At 37.4% G+C, this 21663-nt stretch overlaps 1 protein-coding gene across 1 annotated transcript in view; it reads left to right on the forward strand.

Moving 5' to 3' along the window:
- The window catches only part of Mekk1 (mitogen-activated protein kinase kinase kinase 4), a 47931-nt gene that overhangs the window by 13855 nt on the left and 12413 nt on the right, over positions 1–21663 (forward strand). The window contains exons 4-18 of the mRNA XM_068771094.1: positions 1040–1167; positions 2494–2706; positions 4114–4274; positions 5127–5191; positions 5655–5836; positions 7091–7230; positions 7679–7887; positions 9230–9410; positions 10909–11023; positions 11359–11570; positions 12358–12517; positions 15198–15365; positions 17041–17177; positions 18389–18493; positions 20786–20927. Coding sequence (XP_068627195.1) covers positions 1040–1167; positions 2494–2706; positions 4114–4274; positions 5127–5191; positions 5655–5836; positions 7091–7230; positions 7679–7887; positions 9230–9410; positions 10909–11023; positions 11359–11570; positions 12358–12517; positions 15198–15365; positions 17041–17177; positions 18389–18493; positions 20786–20927 — 2318 coding nt within the window. The remainder of the gene's footprint in view (positions 1–1039; positions 1168–2493; positions 2707–4113; positions 4275–5126; positions 5192–5654; positions 5837–7090; positions 7231–7678; positions 7888–9229; positions 9411–10908; positions 11024–11358; positions 11571–12357; positions 12518–15197; positions 15366–17040; positions 17178–18388; positions 18494–20785; positions 20928–21663) is intronic.

The raw sequence follows: 21663 nt of genomic DNA on the forward strand, positions 1-21663 counted from the left end.
CTGCCTGGCCCAAAAAGGCCTGGCCTGGTTAAAAGGCACCTGCCTGTTGTAGAAGACAATTAAAAACGGCTTAGTGTATACGGATGCTGAGAGTGGGGCCTTCGATCATTTAGATCATTACGAGCCGTGGTATCCCAGCGGTAGAGTACTGTGAATTGGGGTGTGGGTCACGGGTTTGATTCCCCCATACAATCACATGTAGTTCAAAATTTGTATTGTAGTGTAGTGTATTAATTATAAATGATTGCAACTGATCACAAACAAGTTTTCACATGATAGACAGCACCGTCCTCTGCGTACCATATTACCACACTGCAATTGCACACCTGCCAAGAGATGATTATGGTATAAGTAAGAAAGGGACCAATATATAGCTACTTCCGCACATGCAGCAGTAGTCGTGCAATAAAGTGCACCGCCCGCCTGCTCGCTGATAAATGCGTATGCGGCAAACAATGCGAATTACACAACTGCCACCGTCAAATCACTCAAGACGTGTTTCAGCTCTCCACGGGGCATCTTCAGGAGTTATGTTACACCGATTAGTGTTTGACTCGGTGTTTGGCTAAATATTGATCCTTGTCTTACTTAGGATGGACTTCCGCAAGGTAACGCCTGATTCCATTAAATGATTATGGTATATCCTTGCAATGAGCCTATGAATTGGAATGACGAGAATCATTTATGGTGCTCACTCGTGTAGTCAAGGAAAGAATAACAAAAGAGCCCAATTTGATAGAAATAAATCAGAATGAACTACATTGAAATTGTCACTAAAAGTCAACTGGGTGCTCACACCAACACCAAATTGTCTCGTGCTGCTGTGGCGCAGCGAGGATATTTGGAGAGGTTATATCTTCTCAGGATTTGTCTTGGAACAATGTTGATGGGCACTGGAACTTTTCGTACGATCCTTGCAGTACATGAGTATCGAGGAGTATCAGGGTGTAGAAATCCTAAATATCCTTGTGCCGATTGCAGGGCGAATGTGATACCAACAAAATCTACTTTAAAAAAATTGTTTCGCTTTCATATTTAGTTCCAGAGCGTGGAAAGAAGAGAGTCAGCTTGAAACTGCTGCGCGGTCGTGAGCGCGATTGGAAGCAGGAGCAAAGTCGAGATAAGGCGGACTCCTTGCCGTCCCCTGGACCTGTCGTGCCAACATTGGTAAGCAATCAATACGTGCTTGTAAAAAACCCTACCAAGTTTGTTGTGGACTCTTCTCTATTCAGGAACGGGTTTAAGACCGGCATAACTTTATTTAAAATTTTAAGGATCCTAATATTCTTCTACTTATTATTAGTTAACAATTTATTTAGAATAAGGTACTTAATAAACTCTGCACAAAATAAATTGTTAACTAATAATAAGAAATAGAAAAAGAAATGTGTAATAAAGAATTAAGAAAGTAAAATAAATGTGTAAATAAAGATAAAATAAATGTAAGGTAATATTAAAGAATAAAAATAAATAAAATGTACCTAGCCACCTTAGAGTAAGAAGATGATGGAAGAAAGGCGAGGAAAGAGAGAAGGTATAAAAGAGCAAAACGAAGGATATTGTGAAGGACAAAAGTAAAGAATGGAAGATATTGTGACGCGTGAAAGAGAGTGATAAATAAAGAAAAGACTGAAAAAAAATATTATAAAGTCCCTGATCCCAAAAAGTTAGGGGTACGAGAGGCCCCCAATAGCGGGGCCACAAAAAAAAATATTCTTCTGCTTTTCAGCCGACGGACGCCCAATAAGACACAGATCATTCCCAAACATCGCCATGATGACCATTCCTTCTCTACCTGCATCAAGGGACTTCCCACAACTTTAACTATGTCGTCGGCCCACCTAGTGGGGCGCAAACCCACGCCGCGTCTACCAGCTCGTGGTCGCCACTCGAGAACCTTTCGATCCCAACGACTATCGGTTGAACGACCTATGTGTTCCGCCCGCCCAATGTCACTTCACGAGTAATATTTTTAATCACGTCGATGATTTTGGTTCTTTTGTAAATCTTCTTTTTTTGATTCGGTTTCGCAGTCAAACTATCATAGCCTTCTTCATTACTCTCTGGGTGATCTTGAGCATTCTTATGTGGCTCGTCGGAAGTGACCGCGTCTCGGATCCATATGTCATCACCGGCAACACACATTGGTCAAAAACCTTTGTCTTCAAGTATTGTTGTATATTTAACGAGGAGGGGTTTCGGAACTTCTCTTTATATAGTGTTTCGGTGTACAAAAAGTGTAAATAAATATATTTTACAATCAGATCATTTTAATTTTAATTATTATTCTCGACACTTAATTCAAATATTAGCTAGCTCTCCGGATTTAAAAACTTTTGACATTGGGCGCCATTTTAATGAATTTGAAAGTGTTGCCATATATTTTCTCGAAGTACCTACATACACTAGTTTGAAAATTTACCGTGATTTTTTTTTATATCTTTACATTAGATTGACCACCGATGATGACCAGGAAACTGTTTTCGTCTGCAGGTGGAGTCGTGTAGCCGTTTCATGTCTCTGAGTTCACGGTTGAAGTGCACTGCTGTCTCTGGTGGGACCAACGCTGAGGTGGCGATGTCGCGGGATGCTAAAGAGGGTCGGCAGTGGCGTGAACCCCAGCTTCCAGTCAGCCGTGTCAGCTTCCACAGCACGTTCAGCATGCTCATCAACATGGGAAACGCTGACAAGAGCTGCAAGCGAACGGTGAGGGTTTATCATGGGGTTATTCATGTAGATCAGGGCTTCTTAAACTTTTATCATTCACGACCATCATGGTTGCGAGTTTCTTGACGACCCCATACAAATATTAAAGAAAAATAAATTAATATTTTTTGATGACTTATTTTTTAGGTAACAATATACATATTCATTTTGAAACATACAAAAATCTAAAACTAAAAATTGCACAAAAAATTATAAAAATTTTTTAGTCCATTGTATTCCGCCAACTCTAGTGATGTTATAAAATATTATATATAAATTTTAGACATTAAAATCTCTCGACCCCAGAATTTTGCTACGATCCATAATTTAAGAAGCCCTGATGTAGATTCTTCTTTCACCGTGAGATTAGTAAATATTATAGTTTTATACTACTATGATAAAAAAGTAAGATGTAATTTTTTTTCTCAGTTGGTAGGACTGTCTATCTTTGCAGTCTGTTTGTTAAAAGTTCGAATACCATCTGGCTCAGCTTCAACCATTTTGTCCAAATCTTGGTTGACATCATTCCGCAACTACCTTAGTCACATAACTTGGCTCTGTGCTAGTTCTGGATATTCAGCAAATTCAATAGGACAAAGCGAGGACGTCGTTTTGACACGACTGAGGAGTATTTAATAGAATCAAGCGTTACCTTGCGGAAGACCATCCTAAGTAAGAAAAGGACCAATATTTAGCCACTTCCGCACATGCAGTGGTAGTCGTGCAATAAAATGCATTGCCCGCCAGCCCGCTGATAAATGCGCATGCGGCAAACAATGCGAATTACACAACTGCCACCGTTAAATCACTCGACACGTGTTTCACCCCTCCACGGGGGCATCTTAAGGAGCTATGTTACACGAATTAGTGCCAAACAGAGTAGGAAACAACACGTAAAAATTTGTATATATTTATTATTCACTTTAAAAAAAAGCACAACACACTACTTAATTGAAATTGAACTCTTAAAATTAGCAAAACATAGTGAAAATAAAATTATTTAAATTGCGTTGATTTTTCGTTAGAAAGGGAATTCCCGAGTTTTGATAGCATGGCGCAGTTAGAAACAAAAGTGTTATCTTTTAGAAAAAAATAAAATAAAAAAAAAAAGACTAACCCAAAACAACGTAACTCCGAAAATCTAACGACGCACAGTGTAAATTAGTGCTAATTAAGTAGCGACGCAACTTCGAAAAAAACGCAAAACGATACGACGCAAAGCTAGATATTGGTTTATATTCTATTCATATATTAAGTTTTGATATAAGCATGCAATTATGGCCAGGGCTGTGTATTGCTACAATAAACAAACATATTTAATTTGATGATTTAATTTGAAATAAATAAATAACGAATCACCTATATAAGTGTCTGCGATAACAAGTTATGCTTAAGACATTGTTGCAGATAAGCCGCGAGGAGCAGGTGTGGCAGAACGAGCTGAAGGACCTGATCTGGCTGGCGCTGCAAGCGCGTCTCGCGGGCCGCAGCCTCCCGCAACAGGACGCTTTCCTCTGCTCTCAACGGAACGTCATACCTACCGTCGTACAGAACATTCTAGAATACAAGTAAGTGGTAAGGCATAAGGAGTGAGAATTTCGATCGTAAGTCGCAGTTTTGATTCATATTCTTTGTGCATTAATTATATAGGATTGCTACTAAGTTTCCAGAGAACAGCAGCGACCTCTAAGTTATATACTTCAATCATCAACCCGCTTGTCAAGCGTGGTGATTATAGTATACTAGCTGATCCCGCAAACGTTGTTTTGCAAAAAAATTAAAGTTTTTAATTAACAAATTAAAGATAAGGATTGATCGTAGAGGGGTGAAAATTTAGGGTTATATGTATTTTTGTATGCTGTATCATAATAAAATAAAAACCAAAAAATTTGTTTAAAAAATAAAATAAAAAATTTAGGGGTGGTGGTCATCACTTAGGGGTATGGAAAATAGATAGTAGCCGATTCTCAGACCTACTGAATACGGATATAAAATTTGGTAAAAATCGGTCAAGCCGTTTCAGAGGAGTTCAAGTTCGAACACTGTGACACGGTAATTTTATATATTAGATTTAACCATAGATATATTTGAGGGAAGCATATGTTTTGCAGTGGGAGTCAATTGGCTGAAAATATAAAGGCTTGGAAATCAATTATTCTAACTAGTGTATTAAGAATAGTCGTCTGTCTTAAATGAAAACATATATACACACACAATTTTTTTTAAAGAAAACTTTTTAAATCTACCACATCAATACAAAGACAACACATGGAAGCCTTTTATTTTATGGAGCTTAGATAAAGGTATATGAGCAAATTTTTTTGTTTTATGTACAAATTACTATAACTCACTTTACAATGGTATCCATTTTAAATTTTTATTATAAACACGGTGATGGTTATCTCGTGTCTTGGTTACAGATTCGTGAACCCCTACCCCTGTCCATCATCTGACGCTATGATCCAGGGCGGTTCAGAGGATACAGGTGAGACCTAAATGTCGTTGAAAATTTGAATAAATAATTATCCTTTTGAATAGGCTTTACTAAGCGCCTTTGAAGTTAAGATATTAATAAAAGAAATATTTAATTATTATACATGTGACTATCTATATATCCCATGTTTCCCATAGTGACATTACAACTTGAAATTGCGCATTTAACTATTGTTTTATTAATTAGTGTTCTTTATTGCTACAAAATGAATATTAACCATAAAATATCATCATGTTTCATTTAATTATTCACGCCATAATTTTTAACATCGTCCACATTGATAATCAAAGCTTACAAAACTTGCCCCATATATATATATATACTGTTGAGTTTATAGTCGGGTGTTCTCAGCGGATCAGCATTTTGAGTCGGTTATAGCCTAGATCCAAAAGTGCCTGTAAATGTAAACTTGTATAAAGATCTTAATTTATAAATCCCGGTTCATTCTCTATAGAGTCCCAGACGTGCCTGTCACCGGAATGCTCCCGCTGTGCTGCCAGCATTGGGGTGGCCATGCGCGAGGTTGCTGCTCTGTTGGACGCGTTCGATGGCGCCGCAACCCTGTACCCCTCCAGCTCTGCAGCTGAAGCCGACCAGCCATGCTTAGCTCAGCCGGCGCTTAAGAACAGGATCCGGGTGAGAGTTAATCACTGCATTAAAGAAGGGAGAGAAAGAGAAAGAAGATAGGAGAGAGAGAGAGAGAGAGTGAGAGAGTGAGAGAGAGAGAGAGTGAGAGAAGGGAGAGAGAGAGGCTGAAAATTAATAAGATGTAGTAATAATTTGAGAATTATCGCTGTTGTGTGTTGTTGCGTGTAAGCAGTGAGATTTGTGATGAATAACATGTTGTGGATTTATTGAAGGACACTAGACTTACAGGATGATCAGTTATAGATGTAAAAGTTTTAGAGATGTGAATATATAGCTCATTTGTTGCTAACTAATCGTCCTGTATATATAAAATTTCTGCTTTTTTAGAGATATAGCTTAGGATATTCTATATGATTTTTAATAATAACGGTAGGTCTAATACCCTGCTTCTTGGTAGGGGGGGGGGGAGAGGAATATTATGAATAGACACAAGCTACTCTGTCCTCTGGAGGAAGGATATATTTATGTCAGTTTCCTATTTCTTCGGTACATTTGGAGGGCTCTTGGAGCCTCTCTCGGCATCATCGCCGTACCGCAGCAATTAAAGACCACTTTGCGTTGCTGTTCTTCTTGGGTCGCATTGAGTGGACGATGAAGGCCTTCACCATCAACGCCAGCGAACCTGGTGTGTTTTAGTTGCCTCTTACAGGCATTTAGTAACAGGCAGGGGATACTTTATCCCTATTCTAGTTAACCCGAGCTGAGTAGCAGTGCTTCTAACCTAAGGCTCTTTCACTTGTACTAACACTATAAGAACATCGTTACTAGGCGTATTGTGCATCTTGCTTCGGCGTAGGAAGGATGGGGGAGGTTGAGATTTCACACGGCATATGTGATGAAACAGTACTAAGTAGCACCGGTGCGTTCTGTAGGAGATTCAGGTGACTATCCAAAGGTTCGGTGAATGACCACAGAGGGGGTTGTAGTGGGATAGGAATCCTATAACACAAGCTCTGCGCAACACAACACAACACACAACATATACACACATACATGGCCACCATTGTGTTTGGAACAGCTGAGGAATATGTATATAACTTAAATTATTACAATTGTATTGTATATATGTATATAAAATATACACACACGTATTGTGTTGTTGTCGAGTCTTCTTTATTAATGAGGATTCTACCCGGCGTTGCCTCTTATACGTTTATGAACAACTAGCGCCCTCTGTCGATGCCGTCCGAAACTAGAATTCCGACATACATGTTATAAGAAAGGTGATTTTTGTCCGGACAGGCAATGTGCCTCTGGTACAACACGGCGCTGCATATGCGGATCAAGATGGTGGCGATGCGAAGAATGCTGCGTGGTACGCGAATCAAGTCAGCGCGCCGCGATCTTCATCACCTCACTTCCAGTGACTCCGATCTCTCCAGGTACTACCAATAAGTCTACACATATATATACATATATATATGTGTGTATGTAGACTGAAGTATGAAGTGAGATTTGTTTGTAATTAGTTTTAAAATCACATCCCGCGATTTTTGAGTGCTCGTCCGGGATTAGAACCAGGTACCTCCGGGAATATATTTTGTTACCATTTTTTTTCATTCATTAAAAGTTCATTAAGGATTGAAGATCTGTGCATCTAAAGTGCTATAATATTTTGTTATCTGATTTTTTTCTGATTTTCTTTTTACCTTAAAACCTTTTTTAAGGTAGTGAAGCTCGAAGGCTCTCTGAAGAGCTTTAACTCGGGCGGCTACGTATTACTTTTTCATTTGATTGGGAGGCCCCCTATGGAGGGATTCAGCTTATATGTGTATGATACTGTATAAAATGTATGAGAGACGATTCTTAAAGGTGACTTCACACCAGCAGGAAGTCGTCAGTGTGCAGGCAAGCGTCGCATGTGCGGTTCAACGTAAGTCCACACTCCACGCCCACCGACTCGACTGGCAGCGACCTGAGCGCACATTCAGCCGAGCCTGCAGATGCGCCGGCGCAGCCCGACCGACCAGGCGATAACGAGGTCATCGAATCCACACGACGTGAAGACGTCGTGGACAGCGGCATTGACAGCAGATCTGGTCAGTTACACCTTAACCTTCATAAGGGGCCGTTTATTTGCTTATGATAGTCCTTGTAAGGCTCAAGGTCACATAGAGAGAAGTGGAGAGAGCTAGTAGCTTCGTTATGAGATGCAGAGAAGAAACATGGTCACTGATATAGCTCGAAGAATTGCTCATCTAAAGTATACCTTTCACTTGGTGGACTGACCTCACAGTCAAGGTTGCAGGAAGTCGCTGGATGCGGGCAGAACGAGAACGGTTGTCGTGGTGATCTATGGAGGAGGTTGATCGGCTGTCATGGTGCTGATGAACCACAGAGTAAATTAAACCTGTCTCCATCTGTCATTAATATTTTGTGGTTCTAATAATAAAAAGCCGTATAAACAAAGAATTATTATTCAGATATCAATGGCTTTCTAAATAATAGATATATGTAGTATGATTGTCTATAGGTGTAAAAGTTTTAAAAGAATGAATGTATAGCTCATTTGCTTTCAATGTATGGTTCACTCTATGCAAAGTATCGATAGTTTCAGAAATAATAATGTAATGATAATATAGTACAATAGAACATATAATTGTCTACTATTTTGTTATAAAAACAGCACACGGCTTAATGTGTAAACTAGGCAAGAAGTTATTTCTATTTTCTAGGCTATATTATGTGATAAGCTGTCTGGAAAACATTGTAAACTTCTGACGATCCTCCCGAGAAAGTCAAAATACGTGAGGGATATTGGATGAACGTAGGGTCAGTTCTAGGTCAGGCTCCGACTTAGACCCAGACATTCTTGTCTTGTATCTACTTGCGCCATCTATTGACAACGTTAGAAGTTGCAGCGACACAGACGCCATCTTGTATCAAGTTTTGGTGATAACGTACATTGTTATATATAAACATATTGTTTCATGTTAAGCTATCGAAGACGAAAGAAGATCTAAAATTACTGACAAAATAAATAAATTTTACGTGTATGTATAGTACCCGGCAATAAATATTGTACATCGACCTTAGGAAAGAGACAATCCGCTAATTTCGACTTCGTATAGCGTTATCTCTGTCGCACAGAATACAACGACTGACAAAACGTCACATATGTAATGTGGGACAGAGATAATGCTCTATGAAACCGAAATTAGCTGATTGTTTGTATCCAAACGTCGATGTGCAATATTTATTGCCGGGTACTTTATTAAATTTTTAAAACACCTGCAGGCTTTGTATTGCTAAAAGTTATTATCATGTATCTGTCTGAAAGAAAAATTTTGACATATTCTAGAGCGACACTTTATACAGGTTGATTACGACCAAAAAATATCAACATAGATTTTAATTAGAAGTTATTTTTTTCATATGCAGAGAATTATGGCGATACAACCCCGGAGATAGTGATATCAGACAGCGCCAGTCCAGCCAGCACTTACGGGAGCTCGACGGACGCTGCGGACCTGGGCAGCTTGGAGGATCCTTTGCAGCTTGGACCGCTGCATGAGCTGGCACAGCTGCGGTTGTTGGGCAAGACCAATGTACCGCTCTATAGGTCAGTATTGGGAATCCACCCATGTATGTGAGCTGTTTACCTCAACGGTTTCCAATTTTGATCCTCCGTTAGCTTTGGGCTTCTTCATTTCATATGGAGTCCAGTTTAATATTAATTCTTTATATAAATCGCCGCATGATTAAAGTTATCAATATTGTACTAGTATGATAAAATATTTATCATTACCTTTATGATTTATAAATTACTTAATTAAATTATTAAAAGTAAATTCATATTTTTATTTAAAAGAAAACGAAGTTAAAAGTATAGTAATGGTTATAACACGTAAGAATGAAAGATATTATCTAAAGTTGAAAGCGAAGGAGATTTGCAAATGCTTGCGTCCCAGCAAAACCGGTATCTAGGATATGGTCCAACTTGTTAAGCGATAGCGATTTTGATTAAAATTAAAGTTGTTGGTCCAAGATATAGTAACAGCGATTTTAGTTGCTATTTTATTGTGTCGTATAATAAATTCGCCACAGGCTAACTAGAAATAGACACAGCCAAAGAGAGGACGGAGCATCAGTCTCATGCTCTACACGTGGACATATCTCTGCCACATGTGGGCGGATCCTACAAGTATATCAACGAATTGATAATTATTGCATTCTACCTTGAGAGGGGTAGGAGGGCGTTCTTGATTGGAAGCTGATTGGCGAGGGCCTCACAAAAAGTCCACCTACAAGGTGGACAGATGACCTTGTTAAGGTTGAAATCGCTGAATGAAGAAGCCAACAAAAGATAAATGCATGTATCCTCCTATAACGCAGTTCTTATAACGCGATTTCATGTCCTTCGTATAAGTGTTTACCCCCTATAACGACGGGATTTACCGCGTTATATTCCGTACTGTAGTGAATCTTAATTATTGTACAGAATTTTCCTTTAACGCGGAACCCGATAAAGTGTTATAAGGGCGAATCATCTTTAGGGATCACTATAGATGAAATTATACAATGTTTTCCATTATAAAAAATATAAGCGCTAATTCTAATACACGCGTTAGTTTTTTTTTTTTTTCTCGAATTTTTTTTTTTTCTATAGGAATCAATCGAGATTTGATCATTAGGCAACCTCTTATAGCAATGTTAAATGCCATCGCCAGATGGACAATCTAAGCCATGGATGCACAGACCGCGGCCCGCCGGTCGAATACTGGTGGCCCGCCGACAACAAAAATAATACTCTCGTGCATTCGAAAAATATTGAATTCTATTCCAGAATAAAAACAAAAAAAAATTTAATTACCTATACTTCTAGCGGCCGGCCCGCCATCAGTTCATGATTTGCCCGAGTGGCCCCTAGTCTTAATAAGTCTGTGCAAACATGTTCTAAGCCCAGTACCCGTCAAGGGTCTGACCGCAGGCAGCTAGTAGTGGTGCGAAGTAAAGTGTCTTGAGTCATGACTCATCACCAATCCATGGATTCTGAGGGAACCATTGAACTTCACCAAAATTCCCATGCAAATTGTATCACGAGTTGTTTTACTTTATAGGGAGTATAACCACGAGATGCTGAAGACTCAGGGTGTTCGTCGCTGCATGACCTTCATCCAGAAGATCTGCTATAACATGCTGCGGAAGGTGTACCTTACGCTGCTGGAGCCGGAGGTATTTGAATCACTTAATGCTTAGCCCAGCGCTGGGATATAGTGTGACCTTTTAAAAGGATAATATTTTGTGGCCATTATTTTTGCTGGATATATCCTTCATAGATTTCCGATGGTTTTGACCAGAAATTTTTATTAGAATTTATATTTTACATACACTAACGTCCCATCTGATTTAAATTTACGTATAATGTTTCTGAATTTCTTTTTCCACCACCACACCCACCGCGATCCCGTAACCCATAAATCTTTTTTTTATCTGCAACAAAAAACGACGTAATATTTTAAATTAGAATTTACTATAATTAGATGTTTAAAAAAGTAATTTTATTACAGGATAATCAGACTGATGCTGCTTTAGATGAGGAAATGAAGGAGTGGTTGCATACCTCCAAGGATGATGCTGATGGGAAAGCGGAAGCGACACTGGAGCAGATGGATGAGAACTCCTATGAACTACGCAGGTGTGTGAGAGTAGAGGAATTTGTTAAGATATATCCGTCTGAGTTTATTGTGGGTTCTTATATCCAGGTGCGTTTGGAACATTTGTATGATGATGAAGGATGACGTTACAGAGGAGTTCAATTTGATTCTAGTTTCAATCAAATTGGTCTATGAAATTCTTTTCATGATGATAAGTGGTCATTGTAAATGATTCCACGTGGATAATAATATGAAAGAATATTATTACAGGAGCATGTAAGTGTGTGCGTGCGTGTGTGTTTCGTCGGAAACAAGGGCAGATCTTATATCATAGGAGAAGTTAACTCAAGTCATACTAGATGCGTTGCTGGAGTTCCTTCTGCCGCTTCTCCCAGCGCAATTAGCAAAATGATAGCAACTGGTCAAGCTGAAGTTTGACCCTCTCGCTCTCCCTCTTGGGTCGTAATGATAAGAGGGTATTATCGACGAGGTACGCAAGTCATGGTCCCCTTGTGGGGGGTCCTTGAGCTTAGTCACACCATTGAATGTTCATCGAAGCTATCTAAAACCTTGGCAGCCTTCCAAGGCCTCCGCGGGAGCCCTCGAGCTTCTTTAAAAGAGGCTAGGCACACGTGCCCTGAGACCTCATAGCCGCGATATCTGTAAATGCCATGGCAGCAGAGAGAGTCTATCGTTTATCTATCGACACTCAGGATATCCTAGCCTCTTCAGAATACTCCGCCAAGGAACTCTCTTTTTCACATCCGTACAAAACGGTTGCCATTCTATCCTTTTTCCATTGAAGCCTTTTCCTGTGATTCATGACGAGGTTTTTAGTTCGTGACTAACAGTAAGTGTTTAAATATGTGTACGTATATAGGTGTCTTTGTACGTGTGTATATTGCGTGGCAGGTATGGGTGTTGGTCGCCCGAGAGCCTGTCGATGCGGCTGCCGCGCTACCGGAGTCACTTCGTGCTGCTAAGTTGCGTGTGCATGGAGGCCGTGCATGATATCCTGGCGCTCCGCCTCGAGACGCGCCCCGCGCAGCCTTCATGCCTCACCGTCAAGCAGGTACTTCATGTCAACCTACCACCAGGAACCAGAGAAACTTCGAAATATTCATGTCAAAAAAATAGGCAGTTATAAGTTATTGTAAAATTTTGGAATATCTTCAAGAATGACAAGGAAGGCATGATATTTATGTCCTATTTTAACTTATTTGCCACGATGGCAGAGTAGGATATGTAGAATAAAAGAAGCCAAAATAGAATAGATAACCCGGTGAGTACAAGCGTTATGTCAGCATCAGGTCTGGTCTCCAGGACTTGGCTTTTAGTTTCAATTTTGATACCAATCTTTTAAACCGAATGTTTACATTACTATTAGTTTTTTTTTTAAAGGCTGGCTGTACGAATTTTACTGTTGTATAATATTCTTTCCAACGAAATTAAAAAAAAAATCTATTTTTCCCTTCATCTAGACCCTCAAGCAAACACAGTAATATTTAAAAAAAAATCACTAGTAAATCAGGCTATTAAGGGTTAACATTGTACCTTGGGACTTCCCCCCGGGATGTGTGTATTTATACTGAGCGGTAAGAGATCAGGTGGCCCCACCAAAGGTACAGAGAACAACCACTTAGAGGGTTTTTAGTGGGCAAGAGTCTTACATATACCTGTTCTTCCGCTATAGGGCAGATCAGATTTTTAATCTTCATTATAGTTGTATTATAGTATTAATAAATATATAGTATATTACAAATAGATGCTGGTGATGCTTTAACAACTTGTCCAAAATGTTCATGGTTCATAATTATATGTTAATAACACGAAATAAAGCTTATTATTCAATAAAGGAATTTTTAAATGACAAGAATCCTTGGCATTGTGGCAGATATATCAAAGTGTATATGTATACTAGCTGATCCCGCAAACGTTACTTTGTGAAAGAAAAATTAACAAATAAAAAATAAGGATTGATCGTAGAGGGGTGAAAATATAGGGTTGTATGTATTTTTGTATGTTGTATCATAAAAAAATAAAAACAAAAAAATTCGTCAAAAAATTAAAAAAAATATATTTATGGGTGAACAACCCTTACCACTTAGGGGTATGGAAAATATATAGTAGTCGATTTTCAGATCTACTGAATACGCATATAAAATTTGATAAAAATCGGTAAAGCCGTTTATGAGGAGTACGGTAAATAACATTGTGACATGGAAATTTCAACATAGCAATTGTTTCTGAGATGAAAGAAAACACATTCAAAGTATTTAACTCCTGTTAATTGCTTTTAACATTAATTCTCGCGATTAAAGATTAAAAATAAAAAAATTGTTTCACACAAGTCATTGTCACATTGACACTTACATTGACAGTTAAGAAGTTATGAAATTATAGATAATATATGAAATTAATTATTATGGAGATTATATAATATTTTCCTTATATGTATAAATCTGTGTTAAATTTATTAAAAGATGTGTTGTTGTGGAATTTCTTCTTGGTCCTTCTCCACAACTATAAAATCTTGTGAAGCAGAGTAAAAAATTAAATACAATAAAACAATAAATAAATAATAAGTTGATGAATCATACCAATAAACAATTTTATGTTTACCTTTAATCTTTATGTATATAGAATACTATCGCCTATTTATTGACTCATCACGATATCTTAGGAACACCAGACTTAGACCACGATTTTTTAACTTTACTTTGTAAAATTATTACGCCGCTCTTTGTAACATATTTTTTATATTAAAACGAAAGAATTAAACTCGTGTCAAAAATACTTTTGAATTGCTCATAAAATTTCAAAGTTGAATAAATTAAATTTTATCATTTATGTTTATTAATCTTTCAATAAATATTTTTGTATGTTTGTTATGCTTGTTCCTTCTATAATATTACTTGTAAAAATTCTACAGCTGAATGTGTTTCTACATATTTTTCTAGTTTTATCTACCATCTTATATTTGTTAACACATTCCATGCCACGTAGGGCGTATACGACCCCCGCTGCACTTTTATTTCAGGCCATTTGCAGTTCTCATTGAAAAACAAAGGATTCTTAAACAAATGAATTGTAGGCTCGAATATAGATAACTTCACATCACGTATAGTACGTAATGCATATTGAAATTTTCCCGCTAATTATAGCTTTGCAGTATTGCACAAGTGTAAAGCATACGTTTTAAACGACTTATTTTATTTTTATTAAACGGTTTTATTTACTTCGCCCCTACGGAGTTTATTTATTTGGGTCAAAATTAGAAATTGAAATTTACGCACCTTCCCGTTGTCAGATTGATCTGAAATTTGGTACACACATTTAGTTTAGATGACAATACAATATAATAAAATCAATAACATGATAAATCTAAGATGGCCGCCGATACAAAATGGCGGATTACATATTTTTCCTTAACCTCCTCAATATGGTTATCAAATGAAAGGGCTGCACTAGTAAAACACGATGATTATGTCAAAATTTAAAATTCAAGATGGATGCCGTTCCAATATGGCGGACTAGGTACATATTTTTCCACAACCACCACAATATGGGTATCGAAAAACCGTTGAACTTAAAAGTTTTTTTAATGTATTTATTAAAGTGTGGGTCGTATACGCCCCACGCGGCCTGAATGGAAAATCTTCAAAAGTTGCCGCGGCACGGAATGTGATAAAATTTGGAAATATTACTGGTTGTTATTTCTAGAATTCATAACTTTAAATATTGCTTCGTAGCTCATCCACGAGTTGAAGGAGGGTCTGGATATCGCGACGGAGATCAGATCCTCGTTTGTGAAGTACGCGGCGGCGGCGCTGCGGGGCGTGTGCCGGGACGCCGGTGTTCGAGCTGACCTGCTGCAGCTGCTCCGTACCTTCGATGGAACCGTCGACACCGCCATGCAGGTAACGATGATTGCTTATGGATCTAAATTATTGCAAATTTATTGCGTCTTCAATTCATTCATATCAGCCTCTCTCTCTCTCTCTCTCTCTCTCTCTCTCTCTCTCTCTCTCTCTCTCTCCCAAACCGGTATTGCGCTGCTCGCATCCAGAGACTTCCTGCGATCTTTATTACGCCTTATTGAATTCCTTTCACAGAGGCATCAACAACTTTCATATCAGCCTATTATGTTTTTTTTTTTCAGGAAAAAACTTTGAAGATATATATATTTGAAGATATCTCTTTTATCAAACACCATATATAAAGTGATCATTATGAAATGTGTTACATTAATTTATTTATTCAATTGAAACGCGACAGGTCAATTACTTCTGACAGTACAATGTCCGCAAAGATAGATAGTAACTATAATATATATCAATCTGAATATTGAAAATATTTAATCTTAATATATTACCGTTGTGTTATTATTTCTGAAATTATTGATTTTAATAGGGTATACCATTAATTATCTATATATAGATTCAGGCGTTACTTTGCGGAAGTCCATCCTAAGTAAGAAAGGGACTAATGTATATCTACTTCCGCTATGTAGCAGTAGTCGTGCACGACTTTTTTATGTACCTTATTAATTGACAGTGTACAATCTTTTAACTTATATATAAAGTTATAAAAAAAAGGTGGCTATTTACTTCTTGCCAAAAAGTTTCTCGAGTGGCGATCACGAGCTGGTAGACGCGGCGTGGGAAGAGACCCCCTTAGGTAGACCGACGACATAGTTAAATACCCTGGAGGTAACTGGTTGCGGGTAGCGCAGAACCGGAGATTGTATTGGACTTAGTGGGGACTTACTCCCAGCAGTGGGCATCCATCGGCTGTAAACAAGAAAAAGAAAAAAAAAACATTAATTTATTTATTTATTGATATCATTTTTTATACATTTTGTTTATAATGTCGAACTTAATGTAGATTTCATTCTCTGTCAGTTAACCGTTTGAAATGAGATATAAAATAAAAAAGTAAAATCAAATTAAGGAGGTGAATCGCATAAAAGCACCTTACATAAATATACTAATGGCTGCTACATAATGTAAATATATATCTAATATATAAAATTCTAATTTCACGGTGTTCGAACTTGAACTCCTCCGAAACGGCTTGACCGATTTTTACCAAATTTTACATTCTTATTCAGTATGTCTGAGAATCGGCTACTATCTATTTTCCATACCCCTAAGTCATAAGGGTGGTCCACCCCTAAATTTTATTTTTAATTTTTTAGACATTTGTTTCGTATTTTATTATGATACAGCATACAAAAATACATACAAACCTAAATTTTCACCCCTCTACGATCAACCCTTATCTTACATTTGTTAATTAAAAACTTTAATTTTTTTTGCAAAACAACGTTTGCGTATATATATATATATATATATAGATATATATATATATATATATATATATAAATATATACACTCATACGTTCCAAATATTACTTGCATTAACGCTGCGCATTTGGAAATTTTGTATTCCAGTAGTAAGGTCAGGAATAATTACCTTCTTAGTTACCGTTCAGTAGTATCGTGGATGATCTTGAAGAGATGAGTTTAATTAGATTCTAGACTTTATAAAATTGGATCCTTCTGGAACTCTGAATGAGTGAATGTTCACCAGCAATACCTGTCGTACCTGAGCACGATGTCGGAGACGGAAGCGATGCCGCGCTCCGTGATAGCGGCCGAGTGGGCGTTCACGGCGCGCCTAGCCGCCCGGGCCCCCCGCGCCGCGCACGCCGCCCCCGCCGCCTTCGTGTACGTATAACATATACATAGATTATATAGATCTATATATATACATATATAGATATTAGATTATATAAGTCCTACGACACATCTAATCCATGGCTTCTTAAACTATGGGTCGCGACCCCAAATGAGGTCGCGAAGCAAAATTCTGGGGTCGAGAGATTTTAATGTCAAATATTTATAAATACCATTTTACTACTATTTGAAAATATTCGAGCGAATTGAGACGGTCAGAATCCACTTTTATTTTTAAAAGTATAATAAATTCAATTTTATATTATTCTGTGCGATTTTTAATTTTAGATTTTTGTATGTTACAAAACGAATTCTAATACTATATATATATTTTCATGTGTATATAGTATATTGCTACCTTATAAGTAAATCATCAAAAAATATTGATTTTATTCCCCTTTAATATTTGTATGGGATCGTCAAGAAACTCGCAATCATAAATGGGGTCGTGAATGACAAAAGTTTAAGAAGCCCTGGTCTAATCTATCGGCGCAGATAAAAACTTTGATAAACATATGTTAATAATAGATTGTAATGCTGAATAAAACTGAGATCTAAAGAAAATTGTAAATAAAGATACCTAGAATGTAGTGGTTGTGGATGGATGTATGGCGAATAGAACGGAAGAGAAAGAATGAGAAAATTGTGACAACGACCGATCTCCAACATATATAACCTCCTTTACAATTTTGTGATAATATTTTAGGTAAATATGGCGGTGATCTTTATTTACAATGAGGAAGGCGACGTCATTTTCCACCCTATATCTACCAAACTACCTACTAAACTACTACCTACTATTCCTACCAAAAAATATGCTTTTTTAATTTAATTTTCCTATTGTCACCCTCCCTCTCTCTCTCTTATCATGACAAGTTCTCTCATACATCCTTCATATTTTCTATAACTCTCACTGCATTTATTTACATTCAGGCATCGTCTCCCATTCCTAGCCAAATTTCTTGTTACAAGGTTTTGTTACGTTCAATATCGCTCCTTGTAATAAAGTCGTAAGACAGTGTGGCGGCTTTCTTCTTACTAAAGCGATGCTGCCGCAAGCGATGGTCTCACCTATTTCCATTTCACAAGCCTCTCTAAACCTTTCATTTGCATGCACAACGTCTGGTCCACCGCTGGGACACAGATGATAGTGGGAGCTTTGATTGTAGATGATGATTTGTATATGATTTGATGATTTGCAGGGATATCGCGTGTAAGCAGTTGCAGCGGCTGGTGCAACGCTTCGATGAAAAGTTCGCTAGTGTCATGGATGTGAACGTATCCAACGAGAGTGAGGAGGGGCCAAGGTATGTGTGCTTGTATGTATGTATTAAATAGATGCTAATGCGGATTGGTGTGCGTTTGCGCATGCTTATTCGTGAGATCGAGGTACGTGTATGTGACAGAGACAGAAGAACAGAGTACTTTGTACTCTTTAATCGGGCCTATAGGAGACCTCTGCTCCTCCTCTGAGGTCTATTGAATAGGTCACTTTAAGGGCGTCGTAAAAATACAAACATCAATGATTTAATAACCTAAGATTTAAGTTAGGAAATGATTTATGGTACTCAGTCAACCCTTTGACACGTAGAAACTCTAGTAAAAAAAGTCTGAAATGTTAAAAGTTATTGTAAAAAATATGATGGGAATTGTCTATATTGCGCGAGTGCTAGTGTGATGAAATATTTATCTTCGTATCTATGATTTATAAATGACTTGCAAAGTAAATTACTATTTATTTAGGGGAAAATGAAATGGAAAGAATTGTAAAGAAATATTATTAGACAAGAAAGAAAAGAAAAGCGTAAACACTAAGAAAGCGAATGTTCTTCCAGTTTCTAGGATCTGGTACAATTTGTTAAGCGACAGCGATTTGATTAAAATCATAGGTGTTGGTCCAAGATATTTTAATAGCGATTTTATTGAGTGTGATATATAGTAAATTTGTCACAAAACAAAGCTACGGACGCAAGTCAGTGAAATATAGAAAAAAGAAAATTAAAAAAGTTTTTCCATGGGTTTTTCATTTTATGATTAATATACTATTTTATTGTGTATTTGTGTTTTTACAAGTTAAATTCTTGTAACTATTGTGTGAAATAAGTATAGCTTCTAGTGAATGTAGTATAGGTAACCACTTGTAAGTTCATGTTATATGCATTGTCGTCATCAACATTCCAGCTGTAAGAGGTTCACAGCTGGACACAGGATTACTCACATAGACTTCCAGCCACGTTTGTCTACCTCTCCAGAATCTTAAAGCATCAGTGTTAAACAACCTTTTGTTAAGAAATATACATGTTCCACATATATAAGTTATGGCAAGACTATCTACCATCAATTTAATAGAAACATGTATCAGATTGAACATCCTTATAATTTCATCCTTCAGTTTAACCCTTTGGGGCACGCTGATATTAAAAATGTCTCACCTTTTTGATGCGTAATAACGCATGGTGGGACTTTTATAGACCCACCTGGAAATATTGGAATAGTTGCGCGCTCATACATTTTCTTCTGTACTTTATTATTTAAAGTAATTGGCAACACCATTAGCAATTGTTAAAGATATACTCGATTGCGCCGGCAAGGTTTATCATCATATGAAAGGTTCATCAAGTGTTGAAACCGAAAATTATTAGTAGTTAATACTACTACTCCTCTAGCTCAGTGACCCAAAGTGGGTCTTGGCCTCCGAAGCGAGAGACTTTCCTCTATCTTGCGCCATCGTCTGCCATTGGCTGACATTCAATTCGCGCAAGTCTGCCTCAACGCGATCGATCCAGCGATACCTGGGTCTACCCACTGGTCTTCGACCCCTCGGTTATTCCAGGTACGCTACCTTCACGCTCCGATCCGATCCCATTTGCTCCAAGTGACCAAGCCAGCGGATTCGTTGAGCTTTATATTCGCCAATGATATTGCGCTGTGCTACTATAGTCTTAATTTCGGCATTCTTTCGGAGCCTCCAACATCCGTCTTGATTTCTCGCTGGTCCCATGATCTTCCGCATGATTTTGCGTTCCGTCACTAGCATTAGTAGTTAATAACAGAATTATTTTTTTTATATCATTGTATATCCTTATTAATAATAATACACCAATTTTTGTTAAATTTTGAACGAAATAAAATTTCTGTGCAACATTTTTTTTTTAAATTCCGTGCCTCAAAGGGTTAAAGATACGACGTTTCCAAACGCAGTATCATATGGTAAGAGATCACAAGAAACCATCTCCATTGCTCGTCATTATATATTGATATATTCTCGTGCTCTCTCTTATCTTTTAAAAAACAATTTCGTTCCAAATTACTGAGCACATACAAGGCAATTTAAACCATAATATAAATATATAAACAAACATAATATAGATGTATAAACCGTAGTCCCTGTCTAGTAATGTTTTTATTTTTAGATGTTTTTTCATTGTTTGACAATAAATCATTATGTGTTCTCAGTGAGATAGTTATAAGGTAACAACTGTAATTAATTTTATATTTCTAAGCCTCTAAGTTTGTACTTTCTTACTGCCTTATGTTACTTTCTATCTCCTATAAAGTAAATAAATAAAATATGTAATGAAATGTCCACCGTCCCACAGGTACACGGTGTACGCGCTGTGCAGGTCAGCGCAGCAGGTGTACTCGGACGAACGAGAGGCTGTACTACAGGCGGCTCAATCGGCTCGAGCGCTCGCTGCTCGACTCCCCCCCGCATGCCGCTCCCTTCGCGCCCCCCTCTATGTAAGATATCATCATATCACCCGATAGATCACCACCATGATTTTCTCTCACTATTCTTCTCAGATTCGGGTGCGTTTCTTACCATCGAAGCCCATGTTGAAATATGCTACTATGGGGGAGTTGAATATGATTCTATCTACAATCAAATTGATCTCCTCTTGTATTCTTGTCACTGCAAATGATACTATGTTTATATAGAATGAATGTATTATAGTGATGTATGTAATGAAGAAGTTATAGCTCATTTGTCAGCGGTAAGCTTTAAAATTTTCCATCAATCTACACCAATACCTCATTTTGCGTCGTGGTTACGTTCCAAAAAAACACGACGCAAATTGAAACGCCGCCAAGTGAATTAAGATTTTCTATAGCAAACCATGTGAAGATCAAAGATAGTTTACAGGGTTACAAAAATCAACTTTTTTAAAAAAATTGAATAAAGTAAACGTTTAAAAAACAAAAATAATTTAACTCTGCCAATAAATAAATTGGAGAAATATATACCTTTTTTGTAACCAGAAAAAACACGTTAAAATTTATATTAATTTATTATTATCTTTTAAAAAAAGCACAACACACTACGTAATTGAAACTGAACTCCAAAATTAGCAAAACAAAGTGAAAATAAAACTGTAATAAAATTGCGTTGTTTTTAGTTAGGGAATCCCCATGTTTTGATGGCATGGCGCAGTTAAAAACGCAATTAAAGAAAATTAAAAAAAAAACATTAAAGACT

This window comes from Battus philenor, unplaced genomic scaffold, assembly GCF_028537555.1.
Source record: "Battus philenor isolate CCGP_79_NKW_IND1 unplaced genomic scaffold, ilBatPhil1.0.hap1 SCAF_10, whole genome shotgun sequence".
NCBI lineage: Eukaryota > Metazoa > Arthropoda > Insecta > Lepidoptera > Papilionidae > Battus > Battus philenor.